Consider the following 21,613-nt stretch of genomic DNA (forward strand, 5'->3'; position numbering starts at 1 on the left):
TTTGCCAAAGTAATGCAGCTACTAATATCTGAAGAAGTATTTGAACCTAGATATTCCTGACTATAAGCTCAGCATTCAATCCATTCTATATACCAGGGTGTTTCAACTGAGATTAGTAACTTAGTGAAAACAATCACCATCTCTACCTGTGTTAATGGGGAAATATTACTATTAAACAGCTAATTTATCCAAAGTCATGAGTGGAGTAAGGGAATAAGTTGGGACTAGTTTCCTCCCTCCTTTGTTATCTCAGATTCACTGCTGTCCTTCCAACTGCCTCCTGATATTTTACACAAATCCATTTCTGAGCAATTCTTCCACTTGGTCTTAGAAGAGGAGTGAAGATGAGGGACTCACATGGATGGTCAAACATGGAGTCCATTTATTCCAAATTCTCTCAGCCTTATATACTCTAAAACCCTTATATAACCATAACACACTGTGTACATGCAGGACCACATAAACTACTTGCTGTTGTATGTAGATGACTCTTTGCCACTTGGTATCATTCTGCTTTAATTACAACACAGGTTGTCACCCCCTGTCTTCTCAGGAAGGCAGAGAGCCCTTAGGGAAGATGGGGAGCTGAATCAGACATTGTCAGCAGGTTCCCTCTGGACTGAAGGGTCGTATACCTCACCCAGAGTCCCACCACTATCTGTGGCCCTCTATAGATACTGGTTTTGCAAACAAAAAGCTTGTGTTTCAGGGCATTTTCCCACATGAGCTGCTGCTTCTGAACACATTATTTCCTTTATGAATTGAAACTATTGAAAGCAAATATAACAGGAAAGAGTTGGGGGGAATAATGGGGTAAGATCCATCAAAGCAATATTAAGAAACTGATTAGAAGAGGGAGCTCAAAATTTATACTTCAGAATCTTTAACATCATAAAGAACACAAAGAACAAATAAACAAGGATATAGACCATTAATCAGAAATAAAATTTCAAGATAAACAAGAAGGAAAGAAAATTAACAAAGAGACAAAGCAAAGAGATTCTTAGAAAAAGGAAGAGGAGGAAACAAAAAATAATAAAGTTGAAGAGGATGTGAGAAGATAAATTTTTAAATTAACCACCTAGAGAAGAAAAGAAAGGGCAAAAAAGGGGGATGAGATAGATAAATAAAAGAACAAGAAAATAATAATTTAAGTAAAACCACAAAACTAGAGAAAAATAAGACAAATGGCAGGTAGGTGGCACCATAGTGCACAGAGCTCTGCACTTGGAATCAGAAAAATTGGAGTTCAAACTCATCCTCACACACTAGCTGTATGACTTTAGATAAATCACTTAAACTCTGCCTCAGTTTCCTCATCTGTAAAATAGGATCATAAAAGTACCTATAGTCTCTGGCATGTGGTAAGTGCTACGTAAATATTATTATTAAGTACGATTTGAGGAAAAGGTAAAGAGGAAGATAATCGGTAGGAAAGAGGTTACATCAAAGTAGATTAACAAAACTAAATGAAAGGTTAAAGTATTGTATTTACAACCGAAGGAGTTTAAATATTTTTTTTAAATTAAACCCACCAATATTAAAGGAACAAATAGAGGAAAACACAAAACTAACTTTGTAACTTTTCATTTTAATGGGTTTAACAATTCAACAAAAATCAAAGAGAGCAGATAGAAACATCAGAGAATAAAACTCCACAAATATGTTTATAAGAAATATTCATAACAAAAAATAGCAGACACACAGAATCAAAATAAAAAAACCTGAACAAAATTTATGAATCAAAGTTAATGTATCATGAGTTAAAGTAGCAGTCATGTTGTTAAACAAAGCAAAAACAAAAGTTCACAATATTACTCAAGATAAGCAAGAAATTATATTAAAGGAACCATAGATAATGAGTCAATATCAATATTAAATATAAATGTACCAAATGACACAGCATCTAACTTCATCAAGTAAAATTTAATTGAAATATGAAAAATGTAAAAACACAATAAGAGTAGAGGCTTTAATGTTTTTCCCTCTGAATTTGATAAATTTTAAAAAGAGATAAGTAAAAGTTACATTATAGAGCTGAGCAATCCAAGAATTTAGAGTTTAAAAAAAAATTGTAGAGCCTTCTAAATGGGACTATTAAAGATAACACATATCTAGGAGCACTATTTGGGGCTTTTATGAAAATAGACCATACATTAAAATATAAGAAAATTACAAATACATAATAAAAAGAAGAAATAATAAATGTGCTCTTTATTCACTATAATGTAATAAAAATAGCAACCAATTCAAAGAGCAAAAGCCACAGACTAAGATGAGTAGGGCAAAAAAAATCATAAAAAATTAATAACTATGTAAATAGTAATGATGAAATTAAAAATCAATATTTCTCAGATACAATGGATGTAGTCCTCAGACCAAAAATATAATCCATAAAAACATATACTAAGAAAAAGAAAGAAAGATAAAGAGAGGATTAGTGAAGTAAATATTCCATTCTTAAAATGAGAAAGCCAACAAATAAATGAACATAAAATAACATGAATAGTGGAAGAGATAAACTAGAAATCAAAAGAACATAGAACTGATACATAAAACTAAAAGTTGTTCCTTGAAACCACTAATAAAAATGATTAAAATTATAGCTAATATAAAAAAAGAAAAGTTGAAAAAATGAATAGAATAAAAAATGAATGTGGTGAAATCATAGGAAATGCAGAAGGATTAAAAAAAAAGCTTCAAAACTTACTATACACAAATAACCACTGAACATTCAAAAGAAATACAGATTTATCTAAAAAATTATAAAATGCCAAAATTAACACAACATCAAATAGAGATATTGATTAATCCAGTATCATAAAAATAAATTGAACTAGCTATAAAGAAATTACAAAAACACTGATATAGATGGATTTATAATTGGATTTTATCTAACATTTAAAGAGCAATTAATTCTTACACTACACAAATTATTTTCCAAAATTAAGAAAGAAACCCTTCTACCAAATTCCTTTATGAAAAAAATATAGTCATGATACCTGAACTAGAATGAATACATTTTGACAAAGGCCTTTTCTGTATGTATTGATGCAATCAAGTAGTTTTGTAAGTTTTGGGTATTTGTGTGATGTTAATTGTTTTCCTAATATTAAACTATCCTTACATCTCTCTAATATAAATTCAATTTGACCATAGTTAATATTTTTGTATAATTTACAATAACCTTTTTAACTAAGATTTTATTTAACATATTTGAATTTATATTCATTAATAGTATTGATTCTATTTGCTAATAAGATAATGATTCGCTTTTAAGTTCCTAGAGAATCAATGAGGAAACTGAGAAAATTTTACCAATTTCACTAATATTGCAAATTACAAAATATAGCCCACAAAAAGGGGGGCAGGGTATATTTTACCTCTGTCTCTCTTGCACTAGCTATATAAAATAGGCAAGTCAGCTAATTTCTCTGAGCCTTAGTTTTTTAATTTATAAAAAAGGGGGTGATTATATTATACCCCCTGCCTTCTAGGCTTGCCTACAAAGAAACTTAATGAACCTTTTTTTAATTTATTAAAACTTTTTTTTAATTTTCAAAATATGTGCAGATAATTTTTAAAATTCACCCTTGCAAAATCTTACATTTCAAATTTTTCCCTCCCTTCTCTCCACCCCCTCTCCTGAACAGCAAGTAATCCAATATAGCTTAAGCATGTACAATTCTTCTATACATATTTTCACAATTACCTTCTGCTCAAGAAAAATCAGATCAAAAAGGACAAAAATGAGAAAGAAAACAGAAAGCAAGCAAACAACAACAAAAAAGCGAAAATACTATATTGTGATCCACACTCAGTTCCCACAGTCCTCTCACTGGGTATAGATGGCTCTCTTCCTTACACAACCATTAGAACTGGCCCGAATCACCTCATTGTTGAAAAGAGCCAAGTCTATTGGAATTGATCATTATATAATCTTTTTATTGATGTTTACAATGTTTTCCTGGTTCTACTCCATTTAACATCAAACTTTATAAACCTTAAGGTACTGGTATATAAATGAAAGTTCATTATTATTCAGTCAATTGACAAAGTGTCCTTTTCTATTCATGTGACCATAACTAGGATAATATGGAACTAGTTGAATGATCAGACCAAAGAGATCATTCATTACTAGATCTATTTGATTCAGAAACAAATCTCAAGGGGTAATAATAGCCCAAGACCAATTTTTGGCTCTACATTGTTCATCATTTTCATCAATGACTTGAATGAAGTCAAAAAAGACATGATTATCACATTTGCAGATAACATGAAACTGAAATAGTTATCATTCTGAATAGTAGAGTCAAAATCTAAATAGATTTTAACAAGCTAGAATGAAGGGCCAAATCTAAGAAAATGAAATTTAAAGGTATGTATATAAATCTATAGGACAACTAGGTAGTGCCATAATGAGCACTAGGGAACTATTATTCGTTGAAAGATTAAATCAATCATACTGAATTAGAGAACTATCAATCACCATGCTAAACTAGATAACCATTGTCTCATCAATTCCATTAGCACCTTATAAGAATCCTTGTTTCAAGTACAGAGTTCTGGCCCATAACAAAACACTGTGATTATTTGTCATTAAAATTAGGTCAATGATACAAGACTGATCTTAATCTCATTTTTAGTTACATTGTCATTTGGGACAACTGCAGCAAATGGAGGGACATTTATTTAGAATAGTTGGTTTATACTCAGGATACTGCATCTAAGCTGGGACAAACTCAGTCAGAGAGAGTCATTTCATCTCCCACCTTTATGGTGGCTGGAGGCTGGAGTACAAGCTCTCGGAGCCAAGGACAGACTTCAAGACAGATACCATCGTGGTGGTCCTCCTGCCTCCCCCACAGAAACCAAGAATCATTCCAGAGGACCTCTATAAAGTTAGCTGAGCCCCAGGCAAGGAGACAAGACTTTGAAGGAGATAATAAAGAATTTGGACTTTATCCCTGGCTATTTTCATGGTGATTACTCTGCTGAAACAAAAGCTGGTCCAGAGACCTCCAGAAAACCGACCAGAACACTGCAGCCTATGATATATTTCAAGTTTATTTGTTTGTTTTTATGTTGTTAGTATATCTACTTTACTAAATACCAACAGTTTTGCAGAATCATAGAATATGCCCTCTAACTAGCTAGGAAGTATTAAGTGTCTATGGTCAAATTTGAACTCAGGTTCTCCTGACTCAAGGGCCACTATCCCCTGTGCCATCCAGCTGCCCCTTTCCTCTAATTTCTAAATCAAATGTGCATTCTAAGTAACAATGACCTTTTGGAAGAACTAAATAATTATTGCATGTGTCTATTTTAACTTGTGTAAAATAGATTTCTGAAGAATTCTATAGCTCTGGTAGTATAGGATTTTAGAGATGCCAAAATTCTCTGATTTGAAAGTTAAATCCTGGAAGATTTATTCAATTATCTGATTCAAAAAGAGCTTGGGTGACTTACCAAGGGTCACATAGCTAATAACTGGGAAATTCAGAATTTGAATCCAGTCTTCCTGAAAAGTCAAGAATATCACCCACTGTTCTATGTTGTTGATTTAAGTAAGGTTGATGGGGCAGTGAGGCCCACCCCTTTCATTCATTAGTTTTGAAAAGGGTTGTAAAAAAACTTTTCTATAAAGAAAAAGGATGAAGGGTATAATTCATATGTGAACAACTTATTTGCTAAAAGAAGCACACAAAAACCTGTATATGAAAAATATTTAAATTTACTTGTAAAAAATTTCTCCAATAAAATGAGAGACAGAGGATGTTAGGAAGAAAAGATAGGGAACTGCATTTTTGATGAATGAATTAAAAAGGGTGGAGAAATTACTGAGGCTTTAGGATATTGTGATCGTAGATCTTTTTCAGGTGACTTTTTTTTAGATTTAGAGATTAAACTTACAAAATAGTAATCAAATAACTGTTTAGAAGGTTTTAGAAGAATTCAGTTTCATACATAATAGAAAGGTGAATTTCATTAATTTTACTTGAAGTAAAAGATGAGTCACTTTCCATAAGAAGGCTCTGTTTCAAGATATCAGAAGAAATGAAGAAGTCATTAGAAGAGCCAGCTAAAAAGAAAGGCTTCAATAGCTGTGTTCAGAGATTACTGATTGGAAGACAAATTTCTCTTCAGATTAGCTAAAAAAAGTCTGTAAAAATGATTTCTGGGAAGCTTATTGGAAGAAAGGTGAACTCTGATCTAGTTTGGACTATTGCTCTTCAATAGCAAATAAAGATTAAAAGAGATGATACTTTGAGAGATGCCTACTTATTAAAATTAGGCATCTCTTGTACTAAATAGGAGTTTTCTCTCTCCTTTTTAGTACAAGAGGGAGAGACAAAGAAAAAGAAACAGGTTTTGTATCTGTTTTATTATAAAAAGAGGTTTGGAGATGATCGAACAAAGCAGAATCCTGTTAAGGGAAGAGCTGACTGAATTTGTCTTCATTGTCCAAAGTCATCTGAGTAATTTGCTCTGAACTTTGATTTACTATAAGAAGAGGGTGAGAGAGATAATCAAATAAAGCAGAATCCTGTTGAGTAAAGAGCTGACTGAGCTTGTCTGCTTTACTTAGAGAGGCAACTTGAAGAATATTGCTGTTCTCTTTGTCATTACTTGTCAGTTGTTTAACAGATTGTCAGAGTCAATTAAAAACAACTGTAAATTAAAAGAGCTTTTTTTAAAACTACTTTATCAACTCAAAAGAAAAATGAGATATTTTGCCTAGCAAGAGAGTAATAAAGACCAGAAGGGAAGCTAAGAGAGCAGTGGCTTTGTGTAGTATTGATTATTGGTGAAGGAACCAAATTGTTCCTTAGTTAAAGTTGTGAATTCCCTCCTGGTAGGTTTCTATCATGGTATGCCCACTCTTCCCTATGGCTATTATAGTGGAAGCATATGACCCAGGTTTATATGTAGACCAATGTTTATATTATTCCTGCATTTTCATTATATTAAGTAACTGTGATGGTTATTCTTGCCTTTTCCTTATTATTAAGTAAATGTTTCACATTTAAAATCAAAAGATGTCATGGTGACTGACTTTATATAAATGTACACTCTAAAAGGACATTGGTTGGAGCTCAGAAGCTATAATTAGAAAGAGTAGGAATATATGCACACATGCAAGCATATACACGATAGTTGAACCCACAGTAACATAAGCAAGTTTGAGTCATAAATGTATGGTAGTGGTCATTCTCTGGGAAGGCTACATCTACCAGTGTGAAGGAGTTGAATGAATAAACAAACCAAGAGCAAGAGAAAGTGGTTGTGTTAAAACCAGATTATACCTCTATATGAATTAAATAAATTAATAGAAATGAATAAAACTATTACAGACAAGGTTAAAATTTTCCTTCAGAGGCAATCTGGTACAATGGTAAATTTCTATTTCTATAACAATTGTCTATGCCATCCAGTATAATCCCCATTGATAACTAATTAGCCAGCTACAGTTAATTAGCTTTTAGTTAGGTACATTTACTAAGCATATGTGGTACAAATAATTGTTACAGAAATGTCACCCCCAAAATTAGGGTACACTCTCACACAAAGCTCTATACACAGAGCCAATGAGGAAAGAGGATACATATACAGCATCAAAGCATCCACACAGAAAATGCACATACAAATGGGTAATGTCAATCCCATGAGGTATCTCTGTTGGGCTCCAAGGGTAAATGCCTTTCTAGAGTCCATAGTGTCACTTTTCTATGCCTCAAAAGATCATAATTCTTGAAGCAATATATTGAGTTCGTCCTTTCTCAGCTCCAGGCTGATCCATTCTCTCCAATGACAGGGTCACTATGAGAGTGAAGGTGGGAGACTGACACACTGGACTAAATCAACCAGCCTTTTGGTGGAAGTATACTTCCTCGAAATACTCTGAAAACTTAAATAATATGATGCTATAACCCTTCTTTTATATACGGAGAGCTAGAACCACATCCCATTTTTTCAGTCAGTTTCAAAATATTTCTAATATACCATCTTCTGATTTCATCCAATAGCCTGAAGCATGTCAATCTTCCAAATATACATATGGACATATATCATGAAATCACATATCAGACCATACCCACAAAATATACACCAATAGCATCACATTTTAGAGCTGAATGGAATCTTAGAGATGATCAAGTCTAATCCCATTATTTTACAAATGAGAAAACTAAGACCCAGAGAGTTTAAGTAACTTGCTGAAGATCACACAAGTAGTAAGGCTCACCAAAGTCTTGTTAACTTTAGCTCTAGTATACTTATTCCTACTATGTTACTATACTTGCTACCACTTACTATCATATTCTATCTGTTTTATATATACCCTTTTATGTGAATCTACACATATAAACAAATATTATATGGATACATATATATACATATAAATATGTATGTATACACTTATTGATACATAGAAGTGTTAAGCACTCTTAAAACCAAATTGAGATCCTTGAAATGCCTTATATCATGTAGCTTTTCAAAAAGCTTTACTACAAGAATATTACCAATAAAAAGGCTCTTCTCCCATAAAAAAAATTGCCAAGTCTATACTAACTTATAATACTCTACTCACTAGAGGTTTGTTCATTCAGGCACATCTTAGTGGAAGTTTTGTTGTTGTTTTAATAATAATAGCTTTTAATTTTTCAAAATATACACAAATACAGTTTTCAACATTCACTCTTTTTATATTATTACAGCTTTTTATTTATAAAACATATGCATGGGTAATTTTTCAATATTAACTCTTGCAAAACCTTCTGTTCCAACTTTTCCTCTCCTTTCCTCTACCCCCTCTCCTAGATGGCAAGTAGTCCAATACATGTTAAATATGTTAAAGTATATGTTGAATACAATATATTAACATTTACTCTGCAAAACCTTGTGTTACAAATTTTTCTTCCTCCCTCCCTATCTCCCCCCTCCTCTAGAGAGCAAGTAATTCAATATAGGTTAAACGTGTACAATTCTTCTAAATATATTTCCACATTTATTATACTGTACAAGAAAACTCAGATCAAAAGGGAAAAAATGAGAAAGAAAAAAGCAAGCAAACAACAATATGTTGTGATCCATATTTAGTCCCCATAATTGTCTCTCTGAATGCCAATGGTTCTATGACAAGTCTGTTGGAATTGTTAGTAACAATTTTCAAGACAATATAGAGTGATAGAAGCCTCAGATTCTTTGAAAGGTGGCTGACAAACTGGTTGCCTGAAATACTTACTGATTTATGATGACCCATCCATAAGTGACCATAATCAGCAGTTTTAAAACTATAAAGCATATTGTGAATGAATTGAATGTAATTTTTCTCATAACATAATTTAGTTAGGTGACATGTGTGTATGTGCACGCATGCGTGTATGTAGATATATTTTCCCCCCTTTGAAAAGCCATTTTTTTTTTCTGCTAGGAGGGACTATAAATAACTATTGTTAGGCAATTTCCCTTTCTTCCTATCCAGGGGGTCGGGTGTTCCCTCATCCTCAGGACTGTGCCCAACATTTGATGAATGGAGATACACTCAGTGGGGTTTATACCATCTCCATCAATGGGGATCTGAGCCAGAAGGTCCAGGTATACTGTGATATGTCAACAGATGGAGGTGGCTGGATTGTAAGTAACTGTATGGGATTTCTCAGAGCTTCTCAACATTCACTTTTTTTCTTTTACCATACCCTCTTATCCATCGCTACAATTCAACCTTTCCTATTTCTTTAGTTTCCTGGAAACCTTGTTTAATAGCCTAGACACAAAGAGTCTACACAATGTGGAAGCAAATAAGAAAGAACTAAAAGGGGAGACAAATCAGGATTCTTTACTTTCCCTTCTATTCCTTTCCTAAATATTGTTAATTGAAGATGAAGAGGAAGAGAAAAAGAATTCCAGAGGAGTTTTGAACATGGAAGGTCCCTGAAAATTTCCTAAAATTCTTGGTGAGAAAGACCATGATAGGGACAGAGATGGGGATGCTGAGTCTTAAATCCTGAATGGCCCTGAAAAATAAAAGGAAGCAAAATTGGCTTAATTCCTGGTACTTAGCAGGTGAAGTGGTTTTCTAGATGCTTGTAGGCTGAATGATCTGCTGGAGAGGGTCCTTCTTCTCAGTCTTACTGAAAGCAAATGTTGGGAACAAACCAAACCGAGACATGTGGAGTTGTCTGGGTTCATAATCCTAGTATCCTGCTTCTGTCACTATATCCATCCTTATCACTATTATAACTTTGAGTCTCAAGCAGAATATTTGGGAATTTTCAAGGACCTTGAGACTTCAAATGCAGAATGGCCTCGTTTTCTGTTTCTCCTGAGAATTATGCCCGAGGCTTGATCAGTTCAGGCTTGAAAGTAAAATAAATGAGTCCCCACTAATTCTAGAAAGAATGTAAAATAAACACCTTTGCACTGGTGGTCCTCCATGTATTCACTTCCTTGTATCACCTATTAACATCCCAAGTTTCCTCCAAGTCTCCAAGAGGCCTTCCCTGTTTATCCCCATTTCTTAGTGCTTTGCTTTCACTCAATCATTTTGTTTGTTTGTTTTGATTCTACTTGATATATACTTACCTCTCTCTTCATGTTGAATCAGCTCACTTCTTTGAAGCCTGAAGGCAGAGACCACTTTTCTTTAATCACTGTGTCCTGAATACCAAATACGGTGCCTTGTACAGAGTAGGTTCTTAATAAATATTGGTTAGGTTGAATTTCTTTAAAATTTGAATGCTCCTAATGTCTGACCCCAAATTATCCCTGGGCAGCTGAAGAGTGAGGGATGAGAAGTCCTATATCCCGACCTTCTCCCCAGCCAACCTCACCTCCCTCTCCACTGACTGCTTACATACAGACCTAGCCTTTTTGAACTGCTGAAAATGGGTCGTTTTTGAAAAGTTAAATGGTACCTCTGTTCATAACAGCTGCTCTTGGGAGACATTCCCTTTTATATCTCTGACATATGTGTGCCTCCTTTTTAAAGCATAATTGGAAATTGAAATCGAAGCTGATTTATTGGAGGGTAAATGAAATTAGCACTTAAACAGCTTGGAAAGTGAATGATTTGCAGTTACTTTGCCTCCAATATGATGGTGTCAGTCACTAGCTGATGAGAGTTATTCCCTTTCTTTTGGTGAAAAATTCCAATTTAACTACATAAAAAAGCATAGGGCTAGTACCATCTCTTCTAACTATTCTAAATGATTTATGCATACCTGTGTTGTTGTCTATATTTGGAGTGAAAATTATTGCCGATATCATATCCAATCTTATTAGGAGAGTATAGATATATAAAGAGAAGGAAAGCATCTATGAAAATAATAGGCCCAATATTGGCACATTGAGAAAGAGAGAGACAGAGAAAGAGAGAGAGAGACAGAGAAAAACAGAGAGAGAGAGAGAGAGAGAGAGAGAGAGAGAAGGAGGGAAGGAAGGGAAAGAGGGAAGAGAGATACACAGAGACACAGAGAGAACCCAAATCTACCTGATGTTTGCCTAGTACCCACCCATAGCACCCATTCTCATTTCTCCCCCTTGCCTTTTTAGGTGTTCCAGAGACGGCAGAATGGCCTGACAGATTTTTTCCGGAAATGGGCAGAGTACCGAGTTGGTTTCGGAAACTTAGAGGATGAGTTTTGGCTGGGTATTGATTCCCCCTGCTTTTCTTTGACATTTTGTCCATCTCTTACTCTCTGTGTTCATCTCAGGTCATGAGGAACGCTCTTTCCACTTACTTGCCCTGCCTCCATGTGTCTGTTCAGAAAGTTGACAGCTCCCAAATTGTTCTCTTTACCTTTCACTTTGTTTGGCTTCTCTATTGATCTATTTTTTATCTTGTTATGTTATTTTCCCGCTTTTGTGCTGTCTCTTCCTAGCCTCATCAATAGGATGTTATGTTGATGGGATTTGACATGAGGGAGCTACAAGGGGAGAGAGCTGCCCAGCTGGGGTAAATGCAGAATGAGTTAAAATGGGGAAGGGGAGGTCTTTCATCTCCAAGAACAAGGCACCAGTCAGCCTTAGGTCACAAGAGAAATGAGTCCAGTCACTTCGCTTAGCTCCAGAGAGAAATGTTATTACCCACTTCAGGAAGAAAATGGGAAAATTAAGAAGGCATTAGAGGTGACTGGCAATTTCCTGGAGGTCCGGGATTGGCAGGAGGTATGGATCAAAACAGAGATGTGTACAAACAAAATCTATGAGGTCAGTTTTGATGCCAAATTAGAATCTGCCCACATATGAAATTTAACAGAAGTCAGACAAGGAGTCTAGAGGAAATTCAACAAATTCTGTCTCTTTTAAGTTAGATAATGGAAAATGAACTGGATTTGGAGTCGAAGGAGCTAGATATGAATATCATTTTAGGAAAATCACTTCATCTCTGTAGGCCTCCATTTGATCAAGGACTAGATGATCTCTAAAGAGTCCTCCAGTTCTCAGTCCTTTGACCCCATGACAATTATTAGGGGAATGATGGAGTGGCAAGCAATCAGCTAACAAATATTTCTTGGGCATTTGTGACATGCCCAACACAAGTACTCTAGAAGCATAGAAAAGATAATTACAAATCAAGAATTATTCATCAAGGAACTGAACAAAAAGAAAGTAAAAGTGGATCTTTGCCCTTCTGCAACTTATAGTCTAGCAAGAAGGGCAAGACAAACACACATAAAACAATGAGAGTTTGATTTAGTTCTGAACAACAGGGTGCTGACTACAGCAGCTCAGCAGGAATTCAATTCAGCAAACATTTATTAAAAACCAATTATGTGCAAGGTATTGCATTAGGCACAGGATAGACAAAAACAAAAATGAAATTTTCCCTGCCTTCAGAGCTTTTATTCTATTGGGGTGGTCGGGCTGGGGGTGGTGGGAAAGGGAGAGGGGTCGGTCTCTGGGGGCCTCTCCTATTCCGTGCTGTTCCATCTCCTCTTCATCCAACACCAGTTATGTGGACACAGACTGCTCTGACCCAGGTCTCGCTCAAATTCTTTGCTCTTCTCTGCAGGGCTGGATAACATACACAAGATCACATCCCAGGGGCGATATGAGTTGCGGATAGACATGCGAGACGGCCAAGAAGCGGTTTACGCCTATTATGACAAGTTCTCTATTGGGGATAGTAGAAGCCTCTACAAGCTCCGAATAGGAGACTACAATGGCACTGCTGGTACTTTCTTGCCCTCATCCAGAATCCAAGGGCCACGGGGACCTGGCAAAGCTAGTGGGCTTAGGAGGCTCATGGATATTTCCACATAAAAGCGATTAACTCTCTTCCTGGCACAAAAACAATTATAGTCTACTAAGAGTGTGGAGCTGAAGAGATATGAGGACTTGGATTTAGTCCTGGTTCTGTCCTTAATAGTTATATGGTCTTAATCTCTTAACATCATTGTGCCTCAGTTTTATTATCTATAAAATAGGAGAGATAGTACCCATCTAACCTCAAAGAGTCATAAAGAAAAAATGAAATTATATAGATGGAAGTGTTTATAAAGCAAAAAGCTCCATGTGTATCCAAGATATTATTTCTGTTGTTCAGATTTTAAAATGCCTCATTGTCCTATATTATTATGAATAATTATTTGGATGGAAGTTTCCTAGTGACATGACATGTAGCTATAAAAGCTTCATTCCAAGTAAGAGGTGATGTATGCTAGTGCCCCTGTTCTTGAAGAAGTCCTACTGGTACAAATTAAGCTGCCCAGGTCAGGGAGACAAATAAGTCAGTCAATCAAGGAGAATTATCAATATTCTCACTATGAGCCAGGCACAGCACTGAATAAAATGGACTCACTTTATTTTAATGTTTCACTTCTATTTTCACTCCTTTGTCTAGGGTAAATGCATGCAGAGGTTTTCAAGAGCATTTCTGCTAAGTGAAGCTCTTTTGTTGTTGTTCAGTCATTTCAATCATGTCTGACTCTTTCTTAGCAAAGATTCCAGAATGGGTTTACCATTTCCTTCTCCAGCTCATTTTTCAGATAAGGAAACTGAGGCAGTAAGCATGTGAACTCAGGTTTGAACTCAGGAAGAGGAGTCTCTAGGATCAGTATTCTATCCACTGTGTCACCTAGCTACCCCAAATGGGACTCTAATCCCCTATTATTATATCATTAATTTTATCCAAACAGATTCTCTGACTTGTTCCCAGTCTTTTATTAGAAGAATCAAATATATAAAAATATGAAAAGGTGTTTTGCAAAACTTAGAGAGCTATCAATATAAATCCACAGATCACCTCCAATCACTTTGAACTAGCTTCAGTCATGTAGCTTACTACTCTATTATTTTTTAAATTTTTATTTTATTAAAAAAACAGAATAAGAAATAAACAGAAAAGGAATACCTAAACAAAATAAAACATTGTCATGTGCCCAGCAAAACATCAGGGAGAATTCAAAATATATAACAATAAATTACTAGTTCAAGAAAGCATATATATATATATTTCAGTAGAAGAAATTACATTCACACATGTCCATCTTTTCTTTGCTTCCTTATAAATTGTTCTTTTGTTCTCTGCTGTGCAATCCTTTTACTTTATTCTTTTTCTCCCTTTCATTCCCCCAACTCCAAGCAAACTATAGTTAAGAAAAGATATATTTATACTTATGTAGATCTATACATACACATACATTCTCCATCCCTCTCCCCACATAAACATATATTTTTCCTATCCCTGCTGACTCTTAGCTTTAATTCTGATCCTACTTGCCTACTATTTTTAACTTCAACTCCACCAAAACTTTCTTTTGAGCTATCCTGCTGTTGATAGCAAACATAAACATATGGTATACATTTCTCATATTTTAAAAAAAAAACCGTAAACAATTTGTCCAGGTTGAGTTCCTAAAAATTGGTCTTTGATATTGGCTCTTATATGTTAAATTTTTTATTATGTTCAGATTTCTTTGATTTCGTCCTGAAAATCTGCAAGCTCATTGAATGTCCATTTTTTCTTGTTCATTGTTATAGATAATTTTGCTAGATATGATATTTCTTGGCCACAGGCCTAGTTCTTTTGATTGTTAGTAGATGTAGTACAGCACATGCAGTCTTTTATTGTGGCTGCTGATAAGTTCTGTACAATTCTAATTGTAGCTCCAGGGTATTTGAATTGTTTTTTTTTTTCTTGTTTCTTGCAAAATTTTCTCTTTGATCTGAGGGTTTTGAAATTTTTAGCAATAATATTCCTATGTGTTTTTACAAAGGATCTCATTGTGGTAATGATCAATCAGTGGATTTTTTTTCTATTTCTACTTTCCTCTCCTGTTCTATCACTTCAGGACAATTTTCTTGGATTGTTCCTTGCATTATGTCAAAGTTCTTTTTATCACAACTTTCAAGAAATCCAATTATTCTTATGTTTTCTTTTCTTGATCTTTTCTCCAAATCTGTCATTTTTCTTATGTTTCACATTCTGTTCTATTTTTTTCATTCTTTATAATATGTTTTGTTATTTCTTGGTCTCTCATAGCCTCACTGGCTTCCCCTTGCCCAATTCTAATTTTCAAAGAATTATTTTGCTCTTTGAAACTCTATTTCCTTTCTAGTTGGTTGATATTTTTTCAGAATCTTGTTTTTCTTGGATTTTTTTGGTAGTTTTTCCTCAGTGTCTCTCATTTGATTTTTAAGTTCTATAAATTCTCTCTGGGCAGGGAGCCATCTCACATGACACTTTGGGGTAGAAGCTCTTTTTATTTCAGTGTCCTCTTCTGAAGATGAACTCTGGTCTTCCCTGTTTCCATAGGAAGTTTCTATGGTGGGGTTCTTTCTTCCTTGTAGGTTATTTTTTAAAAATAAGAGGTATTAGTGTAAGCACTTCTAATCATGGAGTGAGAAGATGGTGCTTCAATTTCTCTTCAGGTCTCTCTTCTGACCAGGAATCCCAAACTAAGAGCTCCACCCTCCTACCAGTGCCCACAGCCCTGCCCCACTTCTTCTGCATTCACCAGGTACTAGTTCCTTTTCACCCAAGGCTGCTTCTTTAGCAGCACACCTGGACCTGGTGGTCCCAATCAGCTGAGGTTCCCTCAGTCTTTCTAGACTCAGAGCCAGACTCCTTAAGCAGTCCAGGAGGTGAAAGTTTCTATGGTTCCTGCTGAGGCTCCAGCCACACTTAGCTCACCCTAAGACTCCCCACTTGAAGTTTTTGCAGCACTAGCCTAGGGATGTTTGCACTTCACAAGGGTTAAGCCTTAGCCCAGGGACTTTCTTCAGATTTTTTCGGGTTATACCAGGAGGACTGCTGTTCTGTTTCAAATTTTCTTGTGTTTTCACCACCCTATGTTTGCCCTGAGGTACAAATTTGTCCTATTTGTGGAGGCGATCTGGAGAGCTTAAAATTTACCAACCTACTCCTCCAACTTCCAGAATCCTCCAGGGACAATCACAGTTTCTTGAAAAATTGCCACTGCTTAACTGGATGAGTTTTGATAATAATATTAAACACAACCTGCATTTATAGGGCACTTCCCAGAATGCTTGTATGACTTTACTAGCTCCTCTCTAAAATCCTATAGGATATACAATAGAGATATTCATATGTTGGGTTTTTTTTTTTTTTAATTTTGGGACTGTGACTTGAAAAGCTCTTGGTTTGAAAACTCCCTCCCATTAATGCAGAACAGAAATTCATTTGTCACAATTTCCTACTTCTAGCCTAGTGCTAGAAAATGCTTTCATGGAAAAAGAAACAGTCACTTGATCTGTCACCAGCGTTCAGACCTAGACAAATGGTTGTCTATCTTAAACCTAAAGACCTAGAAGCAGGAAGATTTCATTGTCTTCCTCTCTTACAATTTTCAGAATGTAATATTTTCTCCAACTCCATTCTCATTTAACTCAACTTGTTGCTCAATCTAATTTTTAAATTAATTCTTACCCCTTATGGGTTTATAAATATTTTTATTGTTTTTTTACCCTATTTATCAGTACCTCCATTCTGAGTTTATTCTTTCCTACTATTCTGCTAAGCATAAGGCTAAAAAAAATTTAAATCTTCAGCTGAGAATCTAACAGGGTTCCAACATAAAATTACAAATCTGTTTGTCAACAAGGATTGATTAAATGTCAATATAAAGTCAGCACTCTACTAGTCACTTAGAAAAAGAGTGAGGAGACATAGTCTATGACCATAAAAAGTTTGCAATAATTTTAAGGGCATAAAATTGGATTGGGTAGTAAAAAGTAAAATAAATTCAGATAAAAAGCACTTTAACATATTTGAAGGTGAAAAAATGTCAGGCAGACATTTCAGCAACTTTCAGTAATTTTATTCTGTCCCTAACTAGTGCATAAAATAAATACATGATAAGTGTTAATTATGCAGTTATGGCTTTAAGTTTAGAAATGAAGAAAAGGGAGTCATCAAAGTGAAGTGAGACTTTTGAGGAAGTCTTTGCAAAGAAGATGGGCACTTAACTGGTTCCTGATAAATGGGATGGACTAGGAGAGTCAGAGAAGATTGTGAATGGCATTTCAGGTAGGGCAAACGGCATGAGTAAAGGCCTCAGTATATGGTATATACTGTGTATAGTCAGGGGACCTGTCTGATCAAAGTAGATTGTATGAGCTAGAAAACAATGAGAAATAATTTCATATAGAGTAGATAAGCACAGGACAGATCTATACCAAGAAGAGACTTCAGAAATAATTTTCCTTTTACAAATGAGAAAACTGAGACCCAGAGAATTAATGTGACTTATCCAAGGTCATACAGATTATAAATAATAGAGCCATGATTCAGACCCAGATTTTCTGGCTTAAAATCTTTTTCTTCTATACAGTGGTGCCCTTATTGGACCAGATTCAAGAAAGACCTTGAAAGCTAGACATAAATTGCAGGTGACAATAGAGATCTATTGTAAGTTATAAAACACAAGAGGAACATGATCAAAATACTCTTTGTGAAGATTAGTATAGTAATAGTAGGCAAGAGGGATTGGAGTGAAAGATATTAGCATTGTTAAAGTTAATAATTAAGAGATATTATAATCATTGCAAACAAAAAAGCAATGAAAACCTGTGTTATAGCAGAAAGGAATTGGAGAATCAGAGCAATATGTAGAATGAGGAAATGACAACAATTGGTGACATTGGTATAGGGAATGAAGGGGGGAAGAATTAAGATAATTCTAAAGTTTCAATCCTAGGAGATGGAAAACAGAAAAAGGAAATTGGAAAAGAGAATCCATTTAGATTGGAGAGATATAGTGAATACTATTTGGGACATATTGAGTTTGAGGTGATTGGAAACCATTCAAGTGAAAATATCTTACATACTATGGGAAATTTTGGACTAGAGTGACAGTGCATAATTGGAACTAGATATGTGAATTTGGGAATCATCCATATTGGAATGTTAGTTGAAGCTATGGGAATCAGAGCCATAGGAGCCCTCTACAGAAATAGAACAAAGGGCTTGGAACAAAATTTTGAGTAGAAGATAAAAGGGGAATTAACAAAGGACACAGGAAGGGAGCAGAGACATTGGAAGATTGTCAGAAAAAAATGGCATATCATGAAAGCCAAGAGAGAAGACATTTACAGATAAGAGAGGGTGGGTGGTAAACAAATGCCAATGAGAGTTTAAAGGGAATGAGCATTAAGAAAAAGTCATTGAATTTGGCAAGGAGTTTGAGTAAACTTTGTGAGAGTAATTTCTGTAGAGTAATGGGAACAAAAGTCAGATTTCAGGAAGTTAAGAAAGTCATGTTAATTCATGTGTAAAAGGAAAAAGTTAAGAAAGGTAGAGTGGTTAGGAAATAGTGGCATTCGTCATGGACTGCATTCGAAGAGGGTGTTGTCCTCTGCTGATTGAAAGTAAGTTGGGTTTGGATTGAAAGTAAGTTGCGTTCAGATCCTCAAATCTACACTGGCTGAGATAGGTACCATGAGGTATATAGTGTAGTAATGTGACCAATCCCAGAAAAGTTGTCAGGAATCCAAAAAGATCTCTTTTTTGTTTGCAGGGGACAGAGTTGTTTGTTAGTGCTATGGTAGAGACATTTAATCATGTTTGAGGGTGGAAGTGTCCCTTCCTTGCCATAAAACCTTTAATTTACCCTAGCATAATAGACAAAACTATTCAGCTTGGTTTTGCAGGCCATCTATAGACTGGTTCCAATTCACCTTTCTAGTCTTAGCTCCTAGTCTAGTCCTTTTCTAGCTCTTCACTCACTGGACTTGTGGTTGAGATTCTAGCTCCAACCTCTGTGGAGTTGTGATGCATTCTTCTCCACAAACACAGTCTTCATCTTCCTGAGAAAGCTTTTCTGGAGCCCGAAGGCTCCGTTCAGAAGTCATCTTATCTGATTCCCTACCCCTCTTCCATTTGTTAGAGCTCCCTCCCTCCAAAATGCACTTACTTATTTGAGGGACATTATCTTTATTCATCCACATCTGAGTAAAAAGAATGTTCCTTGAGAACAATGGCCTTTTCATTTTTATGTTTGGATCTATCCCCCCAAACTAGGTCTGTGTAGACATTTAATATATCTTTATTCTACCAAACATAAAGGAGCCAATGAAGTGGGAAAGATGGAAAGTGTTACAGAAGGAGAGTATATTGTAGAAATGAAGTACTAGAGGAGGAGGGATCGGATTTGGATTGTCAGAGAGAAGGGCAAGCTTTTCCACTGAACTGGAAAGGAGTGTAAGATAAAATGGAGGGAAAGTACTCTGTTAAAGCTGGAGAGAATAAACCTTACACCAGATGCTCTCTGTCTTCCCTGTGAAGCGGCATATGAATCAACTACTGACAGAATATTGGAGCAAAGGATTAGAAATAGAAGGAGAAAGAATTCTAAGAATTGGACTAAAGTTGTACAGTAGGAATCTATAAAGGGCAGGTAATAGGAATTATCCCCACTTAGGAGATGGAGGTTGAGAGAGGTTACATGACTTCCTCAGGATCACACAGCTAGTAATATTTTTTTCCTGAGGCAATTGGGGTTAAATGACTTGTCCAGGGTCACATAGCTAGGAAGTGTTAAGTGTCTGAGGCCGGATTTGAACTCAGGTCCTCCTGACTTCAGGGCTGGTGCTCTATCCACTGGGCTATCTAGCTGGCCCCAGCTAGTAAACATTTAAGGTAGGATTTGAACTTAAGTCTTCCTGACTCCAGTATGATTCCTAGCTGCCTCCAAATAATTATGTGATAGACTATGGATAATGATAGAAATCAGCATTTGATGGACTGACTCCAAGTTGCTAGAGAAGGTGGCAATGGCAATCAGCCATGGGGTATTAGATGAAGGAATCCATTTAAGAGGACATTTTCAAAGATGAATACCCATTAAATCCCAATTTTCTTTCTTTGCAGGGGATTCCCTTACTTATCACCAGGGGAGGCCATTCTCCACTGAGGACAGAGACAATGATGTTGCTGTTACCAATTGTGCCATGTCCTACAAGGGAGCTTGGTGGTATAAGAACTGCCACCGAACCAACCTAAATGGAAAGTATGGTGAATCCAGGCACAGTCAGGTAAGGACAAATGTTGGGGAAAGGTGATATATTAAAAAAATTACTCTTTTAATTTTTTTAATTGTTTCACCTAACCAGGCACCTAATTACTGGTGTTTTCATTTAACTTAATAGAGTCTGGACTCCCTCTGTCTTATAATTTAGAGGGGCACATGATTCTGAATCATTTTTTCTTGTAAATAACTACATAGAATCCCATATCCAGGAAGTCAGAAACTCAGTGAAAATGATAAAAATGAAAGCAGGATGGAGGACTAGAAGCCAGAGATAGTTTTCAACTTCATATGAGATCTGACAAGATATACTGATCTTCAGTAAAGTAGAGCCAACCAGCAGTCATCCTCAAGACCTGGTCCTCTGTAGGGTTCAAGGGGCCCTAGATAAAAGGAAGAAGACTAATTCATGGGGAAGGATTCTTAAACTTGTCTTGTGCTGGCAGCAAGACCCAAGCTCTGAAACAATAGGATGCTGAAGAGCCCCTTTGTGTCTCCCAGATTCTCAAGGTCATACATAAGCTCCTCTTCGATGATTAGTTGTGAAAGTCCCACAATAACACTGAGGAAAAAAGAGACTATAATGAAAATTGATAGGACTTTTAAAATCTCTCTTTGCAACAAAATCAGTCTCCTCTTCAACATGTAAGGTTAACTGGCTGGAACCACTTGCAGACGATGTACATTTGCTCTAGTCAGTCTCTCTTATAGACTATGATTCTCCCAGAAGCAATTCGTTTATGTTCTCCACATGACAATACCATGATAGCAAAATAACTGAATCTGTAGTTACAGTAGACTCTCATAACACTTGGAAACATCTACTTGTTTCTATCACTAAAAGCTAAAAAGGTAACTCCCAGCAAGTGGAGATAAGGTATTTCCACTTCAGACCAGAAACCTATAGTTTTTTTTGGCTGTTCAGAAAGATGGCAACACATGACGAAGTTGAATGGAGGGATGTTATATAAATAGAAAATCTGCAAAACTCAAATACTGGACTCCTTTTCTCCTTTGCATTTTCTAAAAATACATCATTCCTCATCTCTCTCATCTCGGGGCTGGATCGTGGGAATAATGGGAAAGTAAAAAAAAGAATATGACACCCTTATCATTCTCCT

General features: G+C 35.6%; 1 protein-coding gene across 2 annotated transcripts in view; it reads left to right on the plus strand.

Moving 5' to 3' along the window:
• The window catches only part of TNR (tenascin R), a 108,992-nt gene that overhangs the window by 85,838 nt on the left and 1,541 nt on the right, over window positions 1-21,613 (plus strand). For both annotated transcript variants that reach the window (XM_051998905.1, XM_051998906.1), the window contains 4 exons: window positions 9,485-9,636; window positions 11,554-11,650; window positions 13,016-13,177; window positions 20,336-20,499. In XM_051998905.1, the coding sequence (XP_051854865.1) occupies window positions 9,485-9,636; window positions 11,554-11,650; window positions 13,016-13,177; window positions 20,336-20,499 (575 nt within the window). The remainder of the gene's footprint in view (window positions 1-9,484; window positions 9,637-11,553; window positions 11,651-13,015; window positions 13,178-20,335; window positions 20,500-21,613) is intronic.

The sequence above is a fragment of the Antechinus flavipes genome, chromosome 4 (genome assembly GCF_016432865.1).
Source record: "Antechinus flavipes isolate AdamAnt ecotype Samford, QLD, Australia chromosome 4, AdamAnt_v2, whole genome shotgun sequence".
Classification (NCBI taxonomy): domain Eukaryota; kingdom Metazoa; phylum Chordata; class Mammalia; order Dasyuromorphia; family Dasyuridae; genus Antechinus; species Antechinus flavipes.